At 33.4% G+C, this 27,386-nt stretch overlaps 1 protein-coding gene across 3 annotated transcripts in view; it reads left to right on the top strand.

Moving 5' to 3' along the window:
* Dg (Dystroglycan) overlaps nucleotides 1-26,736 on the top strand; it is a 35,033-nt gene extending 8,297 nt beyond the window's left edge. The window contains exons 2-15 of one of the 3 annotated variants that reach the window (XM_017612299.1): nucleotides 6,486-6,689; nucleotides 6,762-6,887; nucleotides 7,573-7,715; nucleotides 7,796-7,891; nucleotides 9,733-9,799; nucleotides 10,358-11,470; nucleotides 16,994-17,323; nucleotides 18,289-18,339; nucleotides 18,563-18,918; nucleotides 18,987-19,186; nucleotides 19,259-20,215; nucleotides 20,287-20,481; nucleotides 23,306-23,467; nucleotides 24,237-26,736. In XM_017612299.1, the coding sequence (XP_017467788.1) occupies nucleotides 6,486-6,689; nucleotides 6,762-6,887; nucleotides 7,573-7,715; nucleotides 7,796-7,891; nucleotides 9,733-9,799; nucleotides 10,358-11,470; nucleotides 16,994-17,323; nucleotides 18,289-18,339; nucleotides 18,563-18,918; nucleotides 18,987-19,186; nucleotides 19,259-20,215; nucleotides 20,287-20,481; nucleotides 23,306-23,467; nucleotides 24,237-24,358 (4,122 nt within the window). In that variant the 3' untranslated portion in view covers nucleotides 24,359-26,736. The remainder of the gene's footprint in view (nucleotides 1-6,485; nucleotides 6,690-6,761; nucleotides 6,888-7,572; nucleotides 7,716-7,795; nucleotides 7,892-9,732; nucleotides 9,800-10,357; nucleotides 11,471-16,993; nucleotides 17,324-18,288; nucleotides 18,340-18,562; nucleotides 18,919-18,986; nucleotides 19,187-19,258; nucleotides 20,216-20,286; nucleotides 20,482-23,305; nucleotides 23,468-24,236) is intronic. The other 2 variants (XM_017612300.1, XM_017612301.1) reach the window with 2 other exon arrangements.
* The last annotated feature ends 650 nt before the right edge of the window (nucleotides 26,737-27,386 follow it).

The following is a 27,386-nucleotide window of genomic DNA, read 5'->3' as shown; positions in this document are numbered from 1 at the left end:
TTTTACTTGGATATGCTCTTAACCATACCACGTATTCTACGTTTAAATTGCAGGCCAAGACGAAGGCGCTGGACTGTTGCTTTTTTTTTACCGATCCGAGGTTCGTGCAGCTCCACTAATCTACTATGGTACAAACAACTTACTTAACTTATTGAAACCCACTTTCGTTGATGCACAGAGATCGAACCCATTTTTTTTTATTTGGCTTTAGTTATGGCGCTTATGATCTTTTTCTATCACAGCAATGTATCTAGTCTACAGTCCGGGCGTTTTGGCTTTTTCCGGCGCCGCCTTTGGGGATTCCTTTACCGATGGCGTTCGACTAGCGACCTGCGCCTTTCCATACCATTCGATGTAGAAATCCAGAATCATTGACTACGCTTATAAAATGTCTCCTGATCGGTCGGTGGACGACGATCGGAGCTGCGGATTTGGTGGATAGCTTTAGACGGGTGTGCTGTAGCTGGCTGGTACGTTCGTACATACCCTGTCGGGAATTTCGTAGTCACCTACTAAATTAGCCAACTTTTGGCACACTTATTACCGCTAACTTTTTATTGGGTTCTTTCAAAGTCATGCAGGGTTCAACCGAAGAAATATGTATGTATGTGTACAATTTGTTTCACAATTTTTACCTTCAACAAAAAAACTTGTGTTCAAAAAGAAAAAAAAGAAAAAAAACCAATTTTCATTGCGTTTTTTTTTATTGAAAGCGAGAAGACGTGGATTTGACGTCGTATGTTATTTACAATAATGTAGCCTTAAATATACACTGCCGGAACAAAGTATTCGCACAGGAAATTTTTCACAATATATGCAACAATTTTTATTCTAATATTTTTCCGCCAATTTTGTGTAAAAATATGGTTCATTTTACAACAAAAAACATAAAAATAAAATTTCTAAACTTTGTGCAAAACTCGCGACTTGAGTATGCAGATTTGTAGCCCAATTAATTCTATTATAATAAAGTACAAATTTTAAGTTGATGCCGTTGATTTTAAGCAATTTTTATTTACGCAGTTTCTTCCATACAAACAATTTTTTTTCGAAAATACTTTTATATTATTTAGCTTCTGGATATAATTCATAGATGTATACAGGTGAAAATTTCTCAACTGGACCTCGGATTTCAGTCAAGTTCGAATTTTCGCGTTAAAATTTGTGGGTAGAGAGGTTTATAGATGTGAAAGAGATTCTGAGAATTTTTTTTTTTGAAAAATTTTAATTTTTAAAGTTTTTATAAGCAAATATATTTTTAAGAAATCTTTTTTTCAAAACTCATTTTCTCTTAAAGTATTTGACGAAAGTTGATGAAATGAATTTTTTGTAAGCTTAAAAAAAATATTTTTAAAATATTTTTAAAATATTTTTTTTTTTTTAACCTCATATAATAATGATGGCATTTTTGTAATTTTTAAGGCATTTTTAGGTTAAGTTTTGCATCGGAGGTATGTGATAAAATAATGCCATTAATTCCATTTTTTTGGAGTTCACACACAACATTATTACCAGGGAACCTTTTTTTAAGACCTAAGAACCTACAAAAAAGGGAAAATAGGCAGGAAAAGGCACTAGAAGGCAAAATAAGGTACTAAATAAAGACAAAACCCGAAAAATAATTAAAAAATGCATTTATTTTAGAAATGTTTATTTTACAAGTAAAAAGAGAAAAACTATGAACTACATACTTTCATTATATGAAAAATTTCTACTTCGAATCTCTGACAATTTGCTCCATTTGAGTTTGTAATTTAGTAGTTTTAGGTTTATCGCGTATAGTTTCAGAAGCTCGTAATTTTAAGAACTTTTTAAGTATGTATTGTATTCTACAAACAATTACGAATAATTTTATACCTTAGCAAGAGGTGGGCTGTCAGAATAATCCAACTTTTAAAGATAAAATATTCAGCAACCTTGAGCGTAATTTTTATTCCAAAAATATCTTAATTGCAGGCATATTTGGAAAATACGTCAAAACTATCTAAATCTTTTTATAACTACTAGGCCTTATAACATTACATATACCTGTAAAATGTATTGCATTTTGTCATACTAAAATTGAATGGACAATGCATACGTAGAATTTTTCTAAAAGATCTGAATAGAAAGTTGCAAATTAGTGTGCAAATTTATTGAATTTTCCTGAGTTTTGCACAAAGTTTAGATATTTTATTTTTATGTTTTTTGGTGTAAAATAAGCTATATTTTTATAAAAAATTATCGAAAATAAATTTGAATAAAAAACTTTGTATATATTGCGAAAAATTCACTGTTCACCAATACGACGACGAAATATGTAAATATTTACGTATGTACATATGTTAGTGTTGCCAGATTTTTTTTGCAGCCATACAGGACAAACGCATAATTTGTCCCAAATATACGGAATTTACAAAAATTTAACGAGACAAATGAGAAATAAAAAATTTGCTTTAAAAGCCCAACTACGAACCATATATTTACAAAGGTGATCCATTTGATCAAAGTAATGTTCAGATTAGTTATAACTTATGATAGCTTATGATAAATTTCGTTTATTTCATGACAACACTTTTTAATTTATACAAAGATATGTGTGTACATAGACAAGAAAAGATAACGCGCAAATTAAACTAAAAAAAAAAAAAAATGTTCATCAAAATTTCGATTTTTTATTAGATTTTCTAGAAAGATTTTGAGTATGTAGTTTTATATGCCATTCAATTTTGTTATAATAAAGTGCAAGTTCCAAGTCACTAAAATTACCATTGATTTTTTAGAATTTTTTTTGTGGATGGTGTTGCCTATTCGTTATATGGAACAATATTCGCAACACCCTCCACAAAAAAAAATTCTTTAAAATCAACTGTAATTTTTAGCTATATTTCTCTTACAGAATTGTGTGCAATAATGCTTGCTAAATAATGACCTGCTCACAATAGTAGAAGTTTACAGGTTGAAATGAATAATAAAATAATGAATCGAAAATTTGGGGAAAATCTTGTGCCGGCGGAACATTTCAAATTTAATGCAAAATACGGGATGCCCCGTATTTGGCAGCACTAATGTATGTATGTATGTGTGTATGAATATCATCAACTCTTAAAATAGATAGGCGGTGAGTCAACCAAGAAATTTGGCTTAGGTCCACAATATTTCCTGCTTTGCGATTACATATATGTATTAACTCTCCTTAATTCTGTTTATATGTTCCTTGACTTCAACTACCGCAAACGTGACTTGCCTCTGCTATTGCCATACATATTTCTCGCGCACATTTCCATACATCTACTGCTTGAAATCTGTTAAATTGATTTCGTACATAACGTAAATACAAAAGTAAATACCGTCGATCATTTCGCAATTCCACTTATTGCAAGCATGTCCACTCTTAGAGAGAGGTTTGTTCTTATATAGTTACATACATACATACATATCATTATTTGCCGATGGATGACGGCACATTGTACTCATTCCGCTTTGAATCATATTCTCATTTGCATGAATTAAAACTTTATGTATGTATGCACGTTAGGGTGGTCAAAAAAAAAAATAGAAAAGTCGGATTTTTAATGCTCTCACCCCCTAGGATTGTTCTATATCGAAAAAAAAGTATAGGCTTATTTTTGATTTTGAAATCAAAAAATATTTAGAGGTCGCTCAAAGCGCTCAAAGTTTTCAATGTATTTTTATATGGGAAAAATATATTTTTTTCGATCGGAAAACTCTCTGGTTCTCTTCAGGAGACTTTCAATGATAATACCCAATTGCCTATTTAACCATTTTTTAATAAAAACGATTTTTTATTGGTCGCCCCATTGCATTTTCGGGGTTTTTGGCGGACGTATAAATTATAGTTGCAATGAAAAAATGGTTAAAAAAACAATTGTGTATAAACAGAGATTTCTGGAAGAAAAATATTAATTTTTAACTATTCTATACCATTTATACGAAAAGTTGATTTTTCCCCATATAAAATACATGGAAAACTTAAGGCGCTTTGAGCAACCTCTAAATATTTTTTTGATTTCAAAATAAAAAAAGAAGGGTATATTTTTTTCGGTATAGAACAATCCTAGGGGGTGAGAGCATAAAAATTCCGACTTTACTTTTTCACATGCATTTTTGGACCACCCTAATGCGCATATGTACATATGTAACTAAGAATGTCCATAAGTTGAGCTATAGAGTCATAAAATGGCATGAATATCTAATGATATCAAAATTGATATTTATTTGTTGGAAACTAATAACTCTATTTCGACGGCTGAGTGGAAGAACGCCCTATCTCAGAAAACTTTTCAAGAACGTTCTATTTCAGAATTTGGTAGGTATGCATAGTAGTCCAAAAAAAAGCAATTTAATAAAAAGTAGGTGAATTGTACTAAAAGTGTTTCGAATGTAATGCCAAAAGTCTGAGTTTTGATATAAAAATCGGTTACAATGTCACGCAGAAGTGGGCAAAGGGTACATGTAAGGATTTAATACTGTGTAGGCACTTAGTCAACGAATTTTCATGAGCGGCGTGGTTCGAATCGCAGCTGGAGCAAGTTTTAATTTAATTTTTTTTTTTTTTTATCTAAAATTGGTTGCAATGTGATACAGGAGCGGACAGACAGTTGGTCCGAGCTTGGGACATTCAAGATTCAGTGGTCAATTTTAAATGTAAATAGCGTTTTGTATTTGCTTGAACTAAATTTTGGATTACTTACAATCATTTTTGGATCTTTAAGCAATAATTTATTCTTACGCTTCGCTTAGTTCAAAATCTTTCGGTTAGAACTCAATAGCTTTAGCTTTATTCGCATAGAATTAGGAAGCAAACCTAAGCTGTAAAAAACTGAAAAAAGATCATAGAAAATTTCGTCAATTAATTAATTTGGGAATTCATAAGTCGTGTTAAGCATCGCTGTATCCTAAAGTCTTTAAATTTGTCTATGTAAAATTGGCGGCGATCGCTGTGGTGTAGTGGTTAGCAGTGCCAACCGAAGTTCGAAAAATGGTCATCGAAATTTCAAATTTTTTAATTGGAATTTCTAGAAATAATTCGGGTAAGCAGTTTTGTAGTCCATTCCATTTTAGTGTTCGGTTTAAAAACGCCCTATCTCTGAAGAAAATACATTCAAAATATGCTGAGATAGGGCGTTTTTTAACTGAATTCTGAGATTAACCAAATTCTGAAATAGGGCGTTCTTGAAAAGTTTTCTGAGATAGAGCTTTTTCGAACCGGCTGCCGAGATAGGCCCATCTTCCACTCAGGTATCGATAGATATGTATCTGGCTTATATTTTTCATATCCAAGAAATTTTTGAACAGAACAAATACTGTTTTTTATAATTCCACCAAATTCTAGGTTTCATTAAAAAAAAAAAAACTTAACAAATAAATATAAAAACCTTAAAGAAAATTAAAGCAAGAATGATATAAAAATAAGGATGTTTATGGATGGGTATGTTTACGGCTCCCTTATATTCTATGTTCTTTGAGATAACGAAAGTTCTGGCCACGTCCGAAAAATGGTTTTTGGGCTAGAGAACACGGTGACTTCTATTAAATTAATAAAAAAAGCACACTTACACGTCCCGACTTTTAAAAAATATTCAGCGGGACAACTTTCTCAAAATCGGTACTGTCCGGCCAAAATCGGTACGAATGTGGTCACCGTAGCCCTAATATACAATATTATTTCAATACTTTAAGTTTGTGGGAAAACGCTATCAAAGTTTGGCCAATTCATACTTCAGTTGATATACCACAAGTACTTTTTCAGAAAAAAACAAAACCGACTTCAATTCTCATATAAAAATTTAAGATTACTGTTCATTTCTTCCTGATGCGATGATTGAATTTAAATCAAATTATTATGGGACCATCTGTGAGGTAGCATCTTTCATCTAGAAAAAGTATTATAGAAATCGGTAAACGTGGTCCAAAGTTATGCGGTAACATACATAAAAGAAAATATTCCGACGAACTTTAAATTTGCACTTTGACATAAAAATTAATGGGCTACCATACTGCATGCCCGAATATTTGATTCAGTAAAAAATCTTGAAATTTGTACTTTCATAATTTAAATGCTCTACATGAATGTACGATGAGGAGTTGGGGTTGTTTGTTGTGTACCCACGCCGCAGAAATACTGTGGTGATGTGGATGACGCACGAACAGGGGTTTTGGATGTACATATTCTAAAATGGATACAAGAGCCACAAGAAAGATGAAATAACGCCCGCGGGCTATGGTTATAAACTAATGGCCTTCTTCATAAAAAAATAAAATAGATTTGAAGAGCTCTATAAAGTGACACTCTCATACAAATTTTCGATCTATGTATAAAGCAGTTAAAGTCTTTATTTTTTATGAATTTTGCTGTAAATTTTTATAAAATATACATAATTAAAATTAAGTAACAAATAATAAATTGTCAATATGTATTTTCAACTTGTAAAAGTAATGATGAATTTATTTAAGACCAAAAAATTTATAATTATTTTATTTAGGTTCCTCTTCTTGAGCCTCGAGATGAACCAGCTCACACTCACTACAGCCACGATCCATATTCGGTAGAAGTGTCGAGTTGCCGTGCGGCAAACAGCGAAATTGTGCTGTCTTTAGTACTGAAAAGTCGTGATTGGACGGATTTGAGTGACAATAAAAAGGACAAAGTACTTGAGAAGTTATCCAAGTTCTTTGCCATACCGAAGGTAGACAAAAATGTGACAAATAAGAAATGCAACTAAATAAACTAAATAATTTACTCTTTATTCACTCCATAGGAATTTATCGTTATGGAATCTGTAACAAAACGCGAACTCAGCGAAATGCAAAAGGAATCAATACGCAGAGGTCATAATAAGTGCCATAATAATTATAATCGTCCTCTGGGACGCGTAAGCTTTGTGGTAAGTTGGCTGGAATGTACAGATGCGTGCAACTAATTAGCAACGAAATTCAAAACGATATTGCATGCAAATTATGTTTATTTATTTATTTTTAATAATTTTCATTTAAAATATTATTCAATCTATATCAGAAACCACAATAACAAAAGTTGCAAAGCTTGCACAAATTGCCAAAAAAATTAATCAAACTTCAAAAAATTGTCATCAAATTTCAAAATTTTTAATTAGACTATTTAGAAAATTTTCGGGTATGCAGTTTTGTAGCCCATTCAATTTTAGTATAATAAAGTGGAAGTTTCAAGTCGCTAAAAATTACCGTTGATTTTTTAGAATTTTTTTGCCGAGGGTGTTGCGGATTTTTTTCCATGTAAAAAAAAATTTTGATGACAATTTTTTGAAGTTTGATTAATTTTTTTGCGATTTGTGCAAGCTTTGCAACTTTTGTTATTGTGGTGTCTGATATAGATTGAATTATATTTTAAATGAAAATTATTAAAAATAAATAAATAAACGTAATTTGCAAGCAATATCGTTTTGAATTTCGTTGCTAATTAGTTGCACGCATCTGTACATATGTATTTAGTTAACGTTGCATGTTATAATGAGCTAAGCCTTGCCAAATTCACAGTAACATAATGTCACGTTGTATATGTATATTTGAATATTTGCATTTTTTTGTATTTAGCTTGGCTGTGGATCTACATATTTCACAATGAGTGAGCCTATAAACAAACAAATTGGTGCCCAAATGAAAGATGGTTCTATCGATAATATAACTGGTGAAAAGTTCGGTTGGTGGGTTATCTGGCGCAAACAGTACAAAACGAGGTAAACAATGAACTTTATTCTTATACATACATATGTACATACATATTACTCAATTATTATTCTTAAATTTCACTGAAAAGAGCGCAACGTAATCGACGTCAAACCGAGGGTTCTGGTACCGATGACGCCGGTGACGATTATGACTATGTATACGATGATGATGATGAAGATGTCGTGTAAGTATCGAATCGAGAGTAATTTATGCTTTTATTCATACTATCATAAATGCAATTTTTTTGCTGTTGGCTGAGGAGAAATTTATTTTGTGGGATAATGTGAGGGCTGCTTCATATATTTTGCACCTGACCATAGGGAAGAATAAAAATACTCTGCACAGCTTCCACGTGCGTTAAACGACCTTGAACACGATTGTGTTTATGTGCGGGAATAAAAAGTAGGCATTAAGTTATTTACCAAATTGAAGCTGTACTGCCAATTTGATGGTGTTGCTGGCCAAATAGGCGATTGTATTTTTTAATGCTCAATTATCTCGTAGAATTTTTCTTATCGTATGCCCATTAGAAAGAATATATTTTTAATAGTCATCAACGAGGGAAAACCAGTTTCGATGCTAGTCGATGACCTATGTATATGCCTACTTATCACTTATGACGAAATGCTTTCACATATTTTACACGTTTACTAACAGAGCTAAAAGCTAAAAAAAAAATTCACTTGCTCCTTAGCTTCTTAAAGAAAAAGTTCCAGTTAATAAATTTACTTATTTTTGTTTTTTTATGCCATTGAAACCCACTGCGTTAAATAAATTTCCATTATATTTATTTTGCTTGGCAATACTGTTCAACAGTCAGAGTCACGTCGCACATAAGGCAAAATTGACGATTTTGCTGGACAAAAATAACAATGGTTTACTGCAAAAATGTTCTATGGATGCCACTACCGAATTCCTATGTAGAATTGCCCGGTGGTTCCGAAAATCTAGATATTTTTTTTTTTATGGATAACTTTTAGAGATATTTGCAATTTACCGTTACCGTGGTTTCACTTAATTGCGTATCTGACGAACCAATAGTTTCTGAGAAATTAATTAATAATTTGCCTCTTGCTTTCTATGCAAAACTCTACCTACTCAGGTGTACGTGGCGTATGAGTAACACTCTTTTCTGCTCATATTTCATACAAAAAATTCTTGCGCATTTTTATTTGACCAATCATTACTTTCTTATTTATCCATCGTTTTTCTTCAAAACAAAATTGAAATTTGTGAACCAGTGTAATTAACTTGCGGTTTTGGCTCGATATGTAAATAAATAAATAAATAACCAGTAACTTTTAACCAAAAAACACAACCGACTTCAATTTTCATATAAAAATTTAGGAGCACCGTTGATTTCTTCACGATCCAATGATCGGGTCTAAACCAAACTACTAGTATCGGACAACCCTTCAGGTACCACCTTTTCGATTAAAACGGAATTCAAAGTGTAACATACATAAAGAAAATATTCCGATGAATTGATAATATCCACCTTCTTATTTTAAAGTCGGTTAAAAAAAAATTTTAATGGGAGTGGCAGCGGAGTGATGAAGAAAAACCTTTGCTCCGATGCCAAGAATGATAGAATACAAGATTGCACATTCTCGGCGGCGATGTCATTTCTCGTGTAAAAGTACACAAAGCCGAAGAGGAGGATAAGAGAAAATGTTAGAAAAGTCAACTTTCTTTTAATATTTCATTTTTCGATAGGAAACGTTTTTTTTATTGATTTACTTTGTGATGAAAATAAAGGTTTTGTAATAAAAATTAATAAGGAAAGTGTAAAAAACGGTGAAAGAATAGTGAATTTCAGTGGATTTAAAGTTTTTGTGGGCGTTGTTTACTATAAAATGAGAACTGTCAAAGTCGCCAAAGCCAAAGTAGCGGTTCGCGGAATGCCTCGCCTTCTGTTCGCTACATTAGGTTCCGAAGTCCTATTTACTTAATTTCTAAAATCCATTTTTTTTTTTGTTTTTATTATTGTAACTGAAATTAAAATTTGTATTTATGTTTTTCTAGAGAAAACGTGACGGAGTTACCAGCTGTCACCACTCATGCTCATCGCCACCATCATGGCGTCGGACAGGTGAGTTTCCTATTGAGTCGAAAAAATTCAAGTCTTATGCATAACAACAAATAGAATTAAATAATTTAAGTGTTTCGCGAGGAGTGGTTTACGTATTCGTGGTTATTGTTTAGGTTTTCACTTATTTCAATAATGCACTTTGTAATTAAATAAATGAATCGTTTCATTGTCAAAACAAGTTAAGAAAATCACTCAGACAATCATACATACATACATGCCCGGTAAACACATTTGCTCTCACGCACACAAACACGGCAATAAGTATTTGATTAATCTTATAAAAATATAAGACATCTTTATTAACCTAATGATGTTTCTTCTTTGGTCTTTTTCTTCTTTCCGTCTTTTCCTGTGCTAACCTTCAAACGTTTTCTGTGCATTCAAATTGTATTTCATATTGACTAACTGTAAACGTTTATTATTACATTCATATACATTGTATGTATGCGGCTATTCATGGGCACATAAAAACACGCATATATCACACTCACATACTCATATGCACACACATTTACGCACGACCGACTGCCTATATTTTACATTGTTGTACGTTGGTAGTCAAATCTCGGAGATAATAATTCGGGGATATCATCAGTTTTGGCATCTTCGGAATCAAGTGGCCAAATCACACAGCCGGACAACGCAATTGAGGAAAAGGTTCCAGCTGTGGCGCCTGTGTCATCAAGCCATCAAGCCAAGCAGCAGTCTCCTTCAACGGGCGAATCGAACTTCCTGGTACCAAATAAAGAAAGTAACATCGACGAAGAAATAGTTGAGAGCGTTTCGCAGCTGGAATCGGTTATAACCAAAACTATCGAAAATACGAAAAACATCAAAGAGCTCCCTGTTATAGAAGAAGAAGGCGGCGGCGAAGATGTTCCTGTGGCAGTGGAAATTGAGAAAGAATTGGGTATACCGAACACTCTTGAAGAGCTCAATACACAACTCGCCCAATCAAACGATTTAGATACAAATGTCAATTTAAAAAAGAATCAACCAGTAACCTCTACTAGTTCTGGGCATGAGTTAACAACAAGTGACTCAACACAATTACCGTCACAATTTCGCATTGAAAATAACATTGAAAATGAATTTTACTCGTTTGGAGCAGCTGCCAATGTTTCTGTTGAGGCGAATGCTAAGGGTAGGTCAGGCGCTTCTATTGTTCAAAATAAGAATGGACGACTTGGTACTGGTTTTACAAACAAATCTATGCCACCATTGATTTTAAATGAGTTGGAAGTAGCGGCATCAACACCGCCGTCTATTGTGGAATTAGACACTTCGTCGTCAGCAGCGATTACTTTGGAGCCGTTTATGCTCAGCACTACAATTGCAAATCCTATGAATGCTGGAATGGCAAATATTGAAACGGTTTCATTGTTACCACTCTCAGTAAATGAGAGTCAAAAAACCGCGGCAACAACACTATCACCTCTTTCATCGGTAAATGCAGCCGTAGCCGCGACCTCATTATCCGCATCCACGTATTTCACTGCTTCGACCCCTTCTGCGCTTTCATCATCATCATTCTCTGTATCACCTTCGACCGTGTCTTCGACGGCGTCTTCGTTTACTTCGTCATTCGCGCCCCCATCAATATCATCAACAACCACAGCTTCATTAACGACAACAACACCATCCATCACCACACCACCACTGTTAACTAAGGTAAATACTGAGTAGCTGTCATTCATTCTCGTTCTTGAACATTTATACTCTAAAAAAAAAATTGTTTCTACTAAAAATTGTTAATGTAAAAATGTTACATACTTACCTACATATATGTATGTATGTATTTCCACTATCGTCCTGTGTTTTCCTATGGCTCGGTATTTTACGCTAGTATTTTAACTAAGTTTTCCATTTGTGTTGTTGATTATGTATAATCATTCATGAGGTTGAATACTTACTCGGCAGATTTGTAATTCATTTTAGTTTTATATGCATAAGTAAGTGTATTTTTTACGAAATTTGCTCTTTGGCGACATAGTAAATCTACAGCTATGATTTTATGAGTTGTTATTTCTCTGCTTTCCAAATTTCCATACATATATTTTCCATATTTGTTTGGATGACTTTATTTACATATATACATATGTACATATGTACTAGTCCGGTCGAAATTCAAGTCAATGCTATTTAGTTTTTGACACAACTTGGCACTCGATATTTACAATGAGGCTGATATTATTAGATATATCGAGGGTAGGTAACTATGTACATATCGTCGGTGGTATGGTCTACGTCAAGTAGTACCCTTGGCACTTGGATGGTATGTTACCTGCACCGGAATGCATCTGAAAATCGATACACTCTCATAAACTTATGACAAAACTGTCTTCCTTTGGCTGTTAAATATGAACGGTTATAAGAGGCGATCAGATACGGGTGACGGAGTCGGAAGGTAATGAGAAAGCGGGTCATCTTGCCAGACTGGCTGCTGTCTCGATCTCGATAGGACCGGAGCCCTTTCTTTCAATAAAGGAAGCGCTCGGGAAAGAAAACACCAGGCTAATGGAACTGCATTGGCATAATACCATTGGACTTCGTCAATCAAAAAGATTACTAGGAGGGTACAATCTAAAAAGATACAGGATACTCATGGGCCTCCATAGGGAGAAACTAAGGATCATTAAAGGGCCACTGCAGGTTAGGAGGTCACTTGCCAAGGAGACTTCATTACACCTCCTTCTGGAGTGTGAAGCCGTAACAGAAAGAAGTGAGAGGAGCATAGGGCTTTTATGCCCAAGAGATGAGCACATATACTCTCTACCCCTGGGATCTGTTCTGAAATTTCTAAAGTCTCTAGGGGCTAGTTGAGGTACTGTGAATCATGGTTGCCATTTTGGCAACCGTTTTTGGCACATTTTTTCTAGTTTGGTACACTGGTACACAACTTTTGGATTTGGATTATTTTTAAAATCGTACAAAAATAGATAATTACACAGTGTTAGTAAAAAGCATAAAGTAGAAATACCTGGGAAGTTATGTATATTTTTGGATAGGTCTTTTCGAGTAAAACCAGAATCCAAATAAAAAGTTTGCCAAACACCCCCAAAATCTTGGTTTACCGTTAAAAATGCAGTTTTCGTACTTTTGCGCACTTATAAGCCTGTAACTTAGTTCATTATGATCAGAGCTTCGGTTTATTGCCGGGTTTAAAAAGAAGAAACTTGGGCCTTTCGAATGATATTTATGCGAATAAAGAAACCTTATGAGATCTGTGTGTATTTACCCAGCAAACGCATTTTTTTAACTTATTTTTTCGCCTTTTTTAATTTTGGTAAGGTTTTTACGCACTTTTTCGTAAGAAAACCATACTAGTCCCAAATTGATTGTAAAACCAAATTTAATAACGAAAAAACTAGTGTTTATTTTAAAAAATCGGATGCAAGTTTACTGAGTTATTTAACTTTTTATGAAAACAAAATTTTTGCAAGAATGTTATTTTTGACCCTGCTACTCAAAACTGGTTTCTTAACAGTTAGATATAGAAAAATGTATACATAAATGAGCATCATGGTACAATAATTACAGGTATTGTCTTCCCAGAGAGCGCATATTCCGATCTGCCTTATTTGAAAAACATCATTGTTGCCCACACTAAAAGGTTTACCGCTAGGGAAAAGGGATATTTCCATACCCCATATACCATATAAATATCTTCGCCTGGGTAAAAGATTGTCGTATGTTAATTTCGGCAGGTTGTGGGAAATCGCGATTGAAGTTTGGAATAGAATTTCTCAAAAACGCGAAGATGGATTTTCTCCAAAGTCTCTGAAAATGTTACTAGTTCACAAAACTCTTAAATTATTTAATTTTTAATGTTTAATGTTAATTAGCTTTGAGTTTATGAAGGATTTTCTTTAGTAAAATTTTGTCGTAAGCGTCATTTGTCCACAATTTGGCAGCCATTTTGTATGAAATACGACATCAAAATTTTGATCAAAATTTCTACCAAATTAACGACACTTTTTACTCAATATCTCGGAAACTAACGGAGATATGCAAAAATGGGGAACACCATTTCTAAGGTATTAATTAGTTTAATATGACTGCATCACCAACTAAATTTTTGCTAAATTATCGAAAAAGTTGTAGTCAATATCTCGGAAACTAAAGGAGATGTCTAAAAACTGATAACACCAATCGAAAGGCCTTATTTCAAAATATATAACTGCATCTGGAACTAAAAATCGTCAAAATAGCGCTTACGAAAATCGTTTACCCAGGCGACGATATGTTCACGTATTATTTTAAACAAACCTTCTTGCAGAGGAGTTATTTAATTTGCAAAAGCCGAAAAAAACGTGTGCTTAGTAAATAGATTAAACATTTGTATGGCTCACTTCATTTCAAATGATTTTTCATTGGTTTTGAAAAATTATAAAAATGAAATTGAGCGAAAACAAAGAGCAAAGCCAAAGCCAAATAAAAGTACAAGAATCAACATTGAACTGCGTCAAAATGAAAATAAGGGAGCACGAATTTCGATGTGAAGCAAAACTGTCTGGTAATTATTGTACCATGAATGAGCATAATGAAAACAGAAATCGATTAAGCGGTGACTGTCTGTCCGTCCGTCCGTCCGTCTGTACACACGATAACTGGAGTAAAACTTGAGATATCTTAACGAAACTTTGTATGTGTACTTCTTTTCAGCGTATACATTTTTGGAAAATGGGCGTAGCCACGCCCACTTATAATTACATCTGTATACTTGGCACGGTATTGGCCTTACTATTATTGTTATTTTATTTTTTCCTCCGAAACGTTTTTTTATTGTAGCTATTTCTTAGTGAAAGTGTTCGCCTTGTTCATCACTGAACTGGCCCAAATTATGTGGGAAAAAGTCTAAATGAAAATGAAGGAAATTAATTTTTATGGACATGTTAAAACCCATTCAACCGTAAGTATTCAGAAATTCGTTAACAACCGTGACATATTTAGTCGTCGCTTCTGTGGTTTCCAAAGAAATTATTGCATAGCGCTACAAAACACTTCCATGGACGTTTTCTACATAGCTTAGCTTATTCAAAAAGCTCACTTCGCTCATAATTTTACGAAGTTGAGGCCCTAGGAAAATACCTAAAATTCATAAAAAGAGATAAAACCGATGAAAAAGTACTAGATGAGAGAATACAAAATTATTACCTCCTTTTATTTGGCTTCACTTAATTTTTGGAACACCACTTTAAGATGACAAATAGCGTTGCTATTTACATCCATTTTTTTACAATTAGGTGTATTCTCGGAGTCTTGCAAAGCTCTTGGACGGTGCATAGATTGCACGAAAAAGACCGGTTTTCCTATGGGACAGCTTTGCGAACCGTGCACCGTGCAAGGGCTTTGCAAAACTGTGAGAATACCACTATAGTTTCATATATCCTAGCTTTAAATGCAGTGGTTGTAGGATAACATTTTCAGCTTTAACCAATCGGATGTTTAAAACGTTTTCCGGCCTATTTAATGCTGTTCTCGGGATGGCCATACTTTGCATACATAGAAAACTTCAAATTAAAAAAAAAAAGAACTGTCAGCAAAAATTTTTGAGTTGTATGGCTGAAAATAATTTTTTTTTAATTTCTTTTCAGAAAAAGTTTAGTAACTCAGTAAACTTTCGTACGATGTTTGAAAACAAACACTGGGTTTTTTCGCTATTAAATTTAGTTTTACAATTATTTTAGGACTAGTAAGGTTTTCTTATAAAATAGTGCGTAAAAACCTCACCAAAATTGAAAAAAGGCGAAATAAGTATAAAAAAAAATGTGTTTGCTGGGTAAATACACGCAGATCTCTTAAGGTTTCTTTATTGACATATACAGTATTGGCCAATACAATAGCACCCCCATTTCAAAGTGATATTGTTTGCCACTCATGTTTATTTATTTATTTTTAAGAATTTTCAATTAAAATACAGTTCATTCTCTCACAAAACTCACATAAACTCAAGTTTAAAACTTTTTAAAAGACCGCAAAAAAGCCCAACAAACTTTCCCTTAAATTTCAAACTTTTTTCTCAGAAGCGGTAGAATTTTTTTAAATACACAGTTGTATAGTTCAAGTGGCTAAAAATTACCGTTGATTTTTTAGAATTTTTTTCGCCGAGGATGTTGCGGGTTTCTGCCATATAAAAATAAATTGTGTTTAGTCGTTATATGGAAGCAAATGAGACAAAAAAAATTCTAAAAAATCAACGGTAATCTTTAGCGACTTGAAACTTGCACATTATTGGACAAAATTGAATGCGCTATAAAACTGTGTACTCAAAAAAATTCCAGAGCTTCTGAGAAAAAAGTTTGAAATTTAAGGGAAAGTTTGTTGCACTTTTTTGTGGTCTTTTAAAAAGTTTAAAACATTGGTTTATATGGGTTTTGTTGGAAAATGAACCGTATTTTAATTGAAAATTCTTAAAAACAAATAATTAAACATAAGTGGCAAACAATATCGCCTTGAAAGGGGGGTGCTATAGATATGTCCAATACTGTATGTATATCGTTCGAAAGGGGCTGTCTGGCAAATTTCATATTTCGATTCTGGTTTTACTCGAAAAGACCTACCAGAAAATATACATAATTTCAAAGGTATTTTTTATTGTCGCACAGTGTTATTACTTACATACATCAATTTTAATAAAAAGGCTGATAAATGAACTAACAAATTCGCACACTTTTAAAATGTATATTTGATACATGTTTTGGTCCACAAAAAATTAGGTAAGTGGCTGTGATGACCTGAGGGCACAATAGACCTGCTGGTCGCAGTGCTTTATTCAAGTATCTATCTTTGTGCGCATTTTACCGTTTTTTCGTACATTTCTCAGGTTATTAATTTCGTTATTAGTTGAAAGTGGAGTTTTCTTCATTCGCCATGTAAGCAGATAGAACGTAGTTTCCGAAAGCTCGATTTTTAGAAAGTAAAACTGCTTTCGAAACTCCAATTACATACAAGGTGACAGACTTTTCAAATCCAGTTGTACTTGTCTCGTCTAACATCTCTTTTTTAGTTTATTTAATTACAACAGCAAATTTAATGAATGTATGTACATATGTATCTCTCTGTTCATATTCACCTACATAAATATGTGTATGATTATTCTAAATGTGACAATATTATATTTGTAATTTACAAAATCACGTATTACTGGCTGTCTGTCTGTCTATTATATTATGCGTGGATGCCACAATGCAGCAACAGCAAGTGCTACAACAAACACAACGCCACCAAACAGTAAACCAATCTACGAATTCATTTGAAAAGTTTGCGTTCGCTCCATCGACTCCAATAAGTGGTGAATATTCGGAAGATCGCCAAAAAAGTGTTTCAGAAAGTGGGCAAAATGTTTCCGCTATGCTTACTACACAGAGGTTGCCATCTTCAGATACAACTACAGCGCAAAGCATGCGGAGTGAAAGCGATGCCAACGAATCCGGTGCGTACACAGAAGCCGGTAAACCCTTTGAATCACCAACAACAACGTCAACTTTTATGACAACGTCAGTTAGCAGACATATCAAAAAGGTGAAAACCCTGCTAATAAATCTAAATGCCGTATATTGTACATGAAATCGCTATGTTGCGGGGCGTATTCATCAAAAGTTAAAAAAATAAAAAACAAAACAAAAAGAGCAATCAAATTTGAAAGCTCACAATCGTGGAGTGTGCAATTTTAAGAAGAAAATAAACCCAAATCAAAATAGTTGAATGCATGTGTGAAGACGAAACACATTTGGTTAGCACCTAATATCCAGGCTACACCTGTGCCATCCTACCCAGTCCGAACACCCAGCCACCACCCACCACCTGCATGTAAAAACATATAGCAGTGCATCGTTCATTATTTAGCGAATAAATTGGCGTCAAAATGAAATTCAATGGCCTACATACAGTCGACTTTCCTTCGTTGACTGCTGTTTTGCTGTTTTCTTTTTTCAGATTTACATATAACTGAACTTCGTTAATCATCACATATTACTTTTGCACATTCACACCTCATAAAGTTGTTAATTGTCTTACTGTCTGTTGCATGGCTACTAAATTAAATCGTAATTTGTTGTATGTCTTGTACGTATGTATGTATGTAGATATGTACATACACATTTGGGTATGAAAAAACTCCGCTATGTTGAATACTAACCTTTTCGCAATTTCGTAGATATTTACGTAGAGAGTACGGACTTTATAGGAGAAAACAATTTATGTAATGTTTAAGGTACCGTTCTTTTCGTCTGCTGAAATTAATCTCAAATGTTTGTACAATGCTTAAGGTTGGGTATGTTTAGGGGAACTACTATTGTATTAAAGAACGAATATCTCAATAATTTTTCTCTTATCATTTAATGTTTAATATAAAGGAAATGGTTGCATGCATATTTCAATTTCAATTTCATCTTCCCTTAAATAAGCTATAGAAACTTATTCCGTTTATTTCTTTTCAAAAAACATCTTCAAATCGCAACACTAAACAATCAACGAATCGAAATCAGGATGACAATGAGACGAGCACACTACTGCCAGCACAAGACTCCAGTCGCACGGTAAGCTGCAATATAAAATATACATATTTGTGCTAAAAAACAAACTCACGACATTTCTCCTTCACAATATTTTTTAGTTACAAATACCTTTAATATTAGTATAAAGTGTAATTGTGAAAGACTTAAAAAATTAAACGTCCGTGGCGATGTCGCGTACCACTGTGACATGTACACAAAAATTAAATTTTATACTCAACCGTTCCATAATTTCCAATACTTTTAGTCGCACTCCACAATTGACCAGTACAGTAGCTCTCCCACAACTACGATAAGTTCATCAACAACTTCAACGTATAGTACGACACCCACAACAGTGAGTGAAGCTATTTCGCCCTCTGCTGGCTCTGGCGATTACGTTGAAGCTAAAGTGGAAAACACGCCGCCGATGATTCGCACTCGCTTGCAGAAGTTCGCTGTAACATCTGGGAAAGCCTTCTCGTATTCGGTGCCGCAGGATACCTTCTTTGATACCGAGGACCTTACAAATCTGCGCTTAGATTTGACAGACAAGGATGGACGCGAATTAAAGGCCTCATCTTGGCTGCAGTTCAATCCCGAGACACATGTCCTTTATGGACTGTAAGTATGAATTATTCTACGCTTTATATCTACATTATAATGAAATTGATTCGCTTGTTTGCTTGTAGGCCGTTGGACGATTCTGTATCGAAATGGCAATATCGGTTATCGGCAACCGACTCCGGCAACGAGTCTGTAACGGAGACTCTTGAGATATCTGTCCAGCAGCATCGCGGTGTACGCACTGTCAACCACGAGATAAGCATAACTGTAAAGATCAATGAGAAAAATATGCACAACATTGATTGGCAGCTAAAACTGATGCGCGGTTAGTAAATTGAACGTTCGTTTTTATTTGGAGATAAATAAGCATTAATTCGCTTTTCTGTTTTCGTTTTAGATGTTGCTTCAACTTTGGGCGATGAAAACACCAACTGGATTGTGGTGCGCGAGATTCGTCCAATGCCGCAGGACCCGAATACGGCCACTTTTGTGTATTTCAACGAAACGTTTCCCACCAGCGAATGCCCAGAGGCAGAACTCAATAAATTAGTGAAGCGTTTGGATGCAAGTCGTTTGAGTGATTTGGTGTATCCCACATTGAGTGTGAAGTCCATAACTGGCCAGTTAATTGGTTCCTGCCAAAAAACGCATTTAACTAAGCCGAAGCCCACAACTCACATATCAACTAATGTACCTCCACTACCCCGTAATCAAGTGGATCGTGTCAATGCTACTGTTGGTCATTTGCTTGTTTTCAAAGTTCCGAGTGACACATTCTACGACCCCAACGACAACGAGCAACTAACGTTGACGCTAAAAACAAAAGACCACAAGGAATTGAATCCTAGGCATTGGTTGCAATTCGATTCGAAGAATCAAGAGTTCTATGGCATACCAAAGAGTGGGGATGCTGGTTCAGAAGAGTACTTGTTGGTCGCCCAAGATGCTGGCGGGCTTACTGCAACAGATGCATTGGTGGTAGTGGTGAATCATGCTCCTAAAAAGGAGTTTAGTGTCTACTTCAAAGCGTACCTGGCAATTCGACATGAGCAATTTAATGCCGATCTTCAGCGAAAATTTGTAGAGCGTGTTGCTCATCTGTTCGGTGACTCAAATACACAATATGTGCAAATTCGATCGGTGACGACACATCACGACTCAGACAGTACGATTGTTAACTTCTATAACACGAGTTTGTACAAGTCGCATAATCGTTGTCCTGAAGAGGAAATTGAGGCAGTTCGCAGCGTGTACTTGGTTAAGGATCATATGGTACGCGACCATGTTAAAAAAGTGCTTGGACCTGAATTAAATCTTACAAATGTTCAACCGTTGCCATTGGGCTTATGCCATCGTAAGTTTCAATTTATAAGTTGCGTTTCGGAAATGTTCTTAAAAGTTGTTCACACTATCTATTATATTTAGCTCAAACGGATATTATACATCGCGACTATGTACCCACGAAGACGGATCAGCCAACGCTGAAGTCCAGCTTCAGTGACGAGTATTTGTATACAATAATACTTCCGGCCGTGATTATAATCAGCATGATTATAATCGCTTTGCTTATTGCTTGTTGTCTGCATCGTCGTCGTCGAAAGAGCGGCAAAATGGAGCTCGGTAAGGATAACTAAAAATTTTCCTATTCATTAAAGTTAAAAATTGAAAACGGTATTGGAATATTGTTTACGATTCGCTGCTAAAATAAGCCCAATAATGTTCTTATTTGTGGATTAACGGGCTACATTTTATTATAGGGCGCTAGAAAAACTCCACTCCAAAATATAGCAAAAGTCAAAAAAGTTAACGAACAGATAACTTGAAATCCTGCCACTAGACTGCCCAGCGCGTGTTAAGATGTGGTGGTAATTTTGGTCAGACCCGTGCTTTTTTCATTGTCTTTCTGTTCTTTATATAGCGCAATAACCGCTGAGCGATATTTTCATCGTAAACTAAGTATGTTTCTATATTTCTGGCAAAAACTGATATAGGTCGTTGTCCTATTGTAATACATATTTTAACCAAACCAAATGTTTCGTTATATCTATAGTTTCGTTATGTTTATAGAATATCAAAGCCTCAAATCAACGAAAAATGCAAAATTTTGACAAAAATTCATTTTAAGTATAGTTTGGTTTTTATTTAACGGGACTTTAACCGTCAACATATTCAGAATTCAGTATGTAAAGGCTTTTGAGTCGACACTTCGTTATGAGCGGCTTTTTCTAATCAGTGTTGCCGTTTTAGTCCTTTGGTGGATAGATTTAGCTACCACATACTTTTTTTGGCCACATAAATTTAAAATTGCCCCTAGCCCTTTTTTTAGCCCTTTGGAGAATTTATTCATACTTGGCATGAAAAAGTTGTATATGTTTAATTTGATCTCATTTTTTTCATTTATGTAAGAGACGAATATGTAAACTACCCAACAAGCAAAATAAACTTAAAGAAAGTTTTTTTTAAGTTTTCAATTATAAACATTAAGCTTACAAAACGTTGATTTTTTGTTTATAAAACGCTTGAAAGTAAGCGTAATATAATCGAAAAGGAACATTGGTTATAAGCGTAGAAATATAAACTTGTAATAAATGTTCAAAAGAAAGCTTTTTATAAGCGTAAAAGTGTAAACTTATAATAAAGGTTCAAAAAAAGTTGTTTATAAGCGTATGAATATAAACTTACTACAAATTTTCAAAAGAAAGCTTTTCATAAACATTTTTATAACCCTTTATTTAAAGATATTAAAAGAAATGCGAATTTTCGGCGGACTCATCTACAGTCGCGAAAATATAAATAGGGAATAGACATTTTAGCATACAAATTCACGATAACACACAAAAATTAAGCATAAAAAAGTTAATTATTACATCTTGTTGCGTGCTTGCAATTACATGCTGTTATCGGCAAATTGGAAAAACGATGCAGCTATATATTCCGCTTCATCGCCGCCATTCTCATTGATGAACTTTTCTGAAAAAAATTTTATACATTTTTAATAGAATGTTAAACTAAGAAAGGATAAGGAGAACTCATCATTTGAAGACTCGAATGCTCCACCGATTAGCGCAGCGGGTCCTGGATTGGATTTTTTTTTACCGCATCGTTTTTATTTAATTTTTTCTTTTAATAATATATATTAAAAAACGTAAACACGTCACTTACGATTGAAGAAATGTTATATTTACTTCATGTCGTTGGCATTTGCATTTCATTTATAAGTTTAAGTTATTTATAAACATTCGCTCTCAAAACTTATTAAAGGTTTATTTGAAAAAACTTTTAATAAGCTTAATATTAAAAATGTTTATTTAACGCTTATTATAGCAAACTTACTTTAAGTTATTTTTAAAAACATTTACTGAAATGCTTGTTGGGTAAGAAAGACTGATATATATACATACATATCTATATGTATTGTATATTCCTTACGTTTTTATACATACATACTGTAAAAGTGTTAAGGCTGTTAACTTATCTATTAACGATTTAACTATAGTTTAAAGTAGATAAGTTTACTGCCCTTAATATACTTAATTTGTTAAATGGCCCATTAATTCGTTTGACCGTGTATGTTCTTGGGTGTGATTATACCAGCTGCTGGTGTCGTTAGTGGTGAAATGAGTTCAATTTTCTAAGTAAAAAGTATTTTGGCGGAAATTTCTTGCACAATATAAGTCAAAGCCGTGTTTGTGGAAGATTAAGTTCACGATATTGTAGTTGTGAATTTAAAAAAAAAAACAATCTTTCAACAAAATGGTAGAAAAATTATGAAATTTCGGCTGAAATCATTTCGATGTTTCCTCGGCCTCATTTGTATACAAAAAGGTTTTTGGTTGGATAAAATATTTGCTTTTTTCCAGAGTTCATTGTTTTTCTATACCATTACTTATTGAAAATGTTTGCGTGTATACTTACAAATGTATATGTACGTAAAAAATTTTAGCTACCATTTTTAGCCACCACGACATTTTTATAGCTCTTTTTTAGCCCTTTAGCGCGGCAACACTGTTTCTAATGCCCAAAATTACTTCGTTATATCCATAGATCATTGTTGTGTAGAAAATTTTGCAGCAACGAGGTTTTTTCAGGGGACTCAGCAAAAACTTAGTTATATTGAGTTTTTCGTTTTATCAAGGTTCTCTATATCGAGGTTTTACTGTTATAACATGCAAGTTTTACACAATTGAAGCATGATAGTATTCATTATTAGCCATATTCAAGATGTGGCAGTCCTTTAGTAAATAAGCCATACGTATCTAGTATGAATTTTATTTTATCTAGAAAGTTTGCTTTCAATGAAATGATAGCTGGAAAAGTGCAGTTGATTTTGGTGTATTTAGTTTTTCTCGTGGCGGAATATAAAATCCTTTTACTATATATATTTTTTTTTATATTCAAAAGTTCCATGAATGTATAAAGTATATATATTTTTTCTGTTTTTTAGGTGATGAGGAGGAGCGTAGATCATTCCGAAAGAAAAATATACCGGTAATTTTCCAAGATGAGTTGGACGAGAAGCCTGAGATCGGCAACAAAAGCCCAATTATATTGAAGGACGAAAAGCCACCATTGCTGCCACCTTCTTACAACACCTCCAATATGAATGGTATGTATCGGTTTGTTTGTACCCATATGTGTGTACATCATTATAACTACATTGAGTGTATACAAATAATCAGGGCTATCACAGAATCCATCGTAGCTTCTAATCCGAATAGCTACGAACGTAAATTCGACATTTGTAGAGAGCCTTCATTGAATCCGTTCGTAATGAAGATTCGTACAGATACTCTAACGACGAGTTTATGCTGTAGGAACAAAATTTAAAATCACTGAATCCTAATGAGGTTGTTCACACTTGCCTGGTTATTAAGTTATCTGGTCAATAATTATTATGCTTATTTTATTGTTGTAAACTGAATAAAAACTATACTTTATTACTACTTTATTAGGAAAGAAGTCTAATTACTTTAATATCACAAAAATTAATAAAAAAATATATATTTTTCTCTTTAAAATGATAAAATCTAAACTAAAGGGAAAAATTAAAAAAGAGAACCAAAAATTAACTAAAAATAAAAGAAAGAAAAAGCTCCGCTCGAATTCGGATCTCTCAATTGGCAGTCTAGTGTTTTACTCACTCGGCCATTGTGACTTCTGGGGCAGCGTGAGCAAAATGGCATACGTAAATGTCTATTATTTCTTTTGCACTAGCTAATTTCGAATGAACATTCGAAGCTGGCAACGATATTTTCGAGTTCACTCGGATTCAGTGATAGCAATTTTTATCGTATTCGTAGCAGGCATTCGAATTCGTAGATTTTCTACGATGGATTCCGTGATAGCCCTCAATACATTTTACGCGTTTATTATAGGTGAAAACGATGTGGATGAATACGTACCACCGCCAGCTGTCGTGGTCGGCGGTCGTGAAGCGAGAGGGAAATCACCAGCCACGCCTTCTTATCGGAAACCGCCACCATATGTTTCGCCATAAATATGTGAAATAAATGTCAAACATTGGAAGAATACAAAAGCAAAAACTTAGTTTGCTAATGCAGCTTAACTTGAAATACTTGGAAACTTTACTACTTAATTCACTACTTATACATTTTTTAGTTATTTAATGTTGTGTAAGCAGGAACAAAAGTGAAGAACGTTTAATACATACTTAAACGGCACAAAAGATAAAACGAAATTACGAAACCGAAGTAAGGATAACGAGCAAACATTCGATTTTGCTACATATGAAACGAATAATCATCTCGCATTGTTGGAACCTATGAGAAAGTTCATATAAATGATTAAGTCATAAACAATCGAATGTGCAAAGTTCTTTCTCAAAATAAAATATACGTAGATATTCATTGAACTATACAATATTAAAGAAAAATTAAAGTAAATTACAATGCTCTAAGGTTTTAAGAATTTTCTCTTTAAAATTACTCTATTGTTCGTCGTTTCCCCGAAAACAGTGATGAAAATTCTGCGTTGCAGATTCTTAGAAGCTCTTGCATTGTACTATTTACCACTAATAAGGGAATAACTTATTAAAATGTTAAGACATTCATTTCGCAGAAAGAACAGCAATTTAAAGGAGTGAATCATTTGGATTACAACATTACACATGAAAATCTTGCTTAAAGGAATGTATTGGACATAATGATCGTTTTCTTTCGTTTTAAAGTTTTGCTTCAAGCGCTTCCGTTATAGCGAAAAACACTATCCCACTGGTCGGGGGTTCAAAAAAATATTTACTAGAATCAGAAATAATCTAAGGATATTGAGGTAAGATGTCGTTATGTAATCAAAATAAGAACGTGTCACAATCATATAAACGTTTGTATTACCTAAAACTTTTTCAATAAACTATACAACCGTAATGTTGTACGCAAGATAATCGCTCATGCGTATTTAAAAGCAATTTCTATCATATATGTATATGTATATTAAGATTAAAGGGAATAACAACTCAGTGCATAAAAAACTATGCACACAAATTGGTTGCATATCACTATCCGAATGTGAAAAGGAGCCAAGTAAGCGTTTTTAAATTGAGATTTATTTTGTATATTTAATAAAAAAAAATGTAACGAATATTTAATATACCTGCATATCTGCAAAAAGAGTCAGGATCCCATTTGTCAACAGACTTGCGTTAAGTCTTATTATTTCCCATTGTTTACTAAACTTGACAATTTTCGCTGAACAGATAAAAGACCTTTTCACCTTCTGGTAGCGATGCGTCCTTTAGATGGGTTAATCAACAAAGAAGCTAAACTCGAAACTCGTTTTATATATTTTTATACATTATTTAAAAAAATGTAATAAATCATATAAAGCGATACATGTTCAGTATCTGTTATTGAAAAAATTAGTAATAGACTATTATTTGCCGGCATATAAAATATTATTTGACTGCTTAAAGTAATGAAATTCGACGACTTTACATACATATGAAAATTGTTTACAATTTCATTACGTTTTATCAATGGTTTGTTTTCTTCAATTAGCACTTGACTGAACGACAATCACAATTCCCTTCAAAAAGTAAATAATTTTCATTCAAAAATGAATTTTTGTACAAATTATGTGAACTTTTGAGTATTGCAGCTAGTGCGTAAATGATGATTTAAAAACGCACTCTTAATATATAAGCAGCTGTTAAAATTTGTAAAATTATCTTTTATGTACACAGTTTTATTTGTATTATTATACTTACACTTAAATAATTTTCATATTTGCATACCTTTATATACATACATACATACATACATAAATAATAATAAACAAGTTTATGTAGAACTTTAAGATTAACTTAAAACGATTGAATTTTTTTTATACTTGCTTAGTTGCAATCCAACATCTCGAAAATAATCCGTCAAATGCTTGCGAAAAGTAACATTTCAAACGAAAGTTGTAACAATAAAATGCCAAAGATAAAAGACATTGTAATTTAATTTCGCCATACAAATTGAATAGGCATACTACATATCTTAACAACAAGTCTCTCTCTTAAACCAATCAGTTATTACATGGATTTGTTCGAATTCATTTGGATTCCTCATTAGTTGTCGCTATCTGCTCTTGAGCCTTTTATTATCACATTGTCATTTAAAATTCTAAGCAAAGGCTGCCCAGAAATCACTGTAATCTGTATATCTAATTTTGTTCAAGTGACATTTGTTACGGCTCTTAACTTCCATTTTCGCTTCATAAAGCATTAATTAATTAAGGAGTGTGGTGGAACATATTTTAAATCAAATATCATGAATGCATATTCATTACATGTATATGGGTATATTTTGCAGCTTTGACACAATATTTAGACGCCAGAAGCTTCCATCCAAATAAACGCAATTAACTTAGAAGGAATAAAAAGAAATTAAATGAATAAAGCATTTTTTAAAAAGAACTTACATATATGTACGTGAGTTAAAACTGAAACAATCTAACATATTTTATAACAAAGTAAAAATAAAATAAATATGTAAAAAAATATGTACTTTTATTGATGTATGTATTGAAATGCTCAAAGTATTTACATATCGCTCATTTGCTATACGACTATAATATTTCAAAACAAAACCGAGATATTTACTTATATACGGACACCCGTAAAGTTTTACATTTACTTTCGAAATGAAGAAAATAAAGCGACACATTCTCTTCCCTCGCGGAAATCACGTACACGATTTTAGCACTAAATTTTTACACAAAATGAAGTAAGGTATAACGCGAGTAATTTTGAATCTTTATCTCAAAAATGGCATTTTAAGCGTTGCAGCAGTTTTTAAGTAAATGAGCGATATGGACTAGAATGATATAACCCCGCCATTAGTGCGAATGCTTCTAATTGACTTTTCTTGGATATGCGTTTTATTTAATATTCTGTTTATTTGCAACGGATACAGCCACACACATCAAACAACACCGCAAGTATTTAAACACTTTGTTGCTTCCATAAAGGCTGGTAATTAATCAATTATAATCAGAGCCCTTTTGATGGATGATGATAAGCACGT

Source organism: Rhagoletis zephyria, unplaced genomic scaffold (genome assembly GCF_001687245.7).
Source record: "Rhagoletis zephyria isolate East Lansing unplaced genomic scaffold, Rhagoletis_zephyria_1.1 Rzeph_scaffold_00522, whole genome shotgun sequence".
NCBI classification, from domain to species: Eukaryota; Metazoa; Arthropoda; class Insecta; order Diptera; family Tephritidae; genus Rhagoletis; species Rhagoletis zephyria.
Note: the sequence above shows the minus strand (reverse complement) of the source record. Positions and strands in the feature narration are given on the sequence as shown.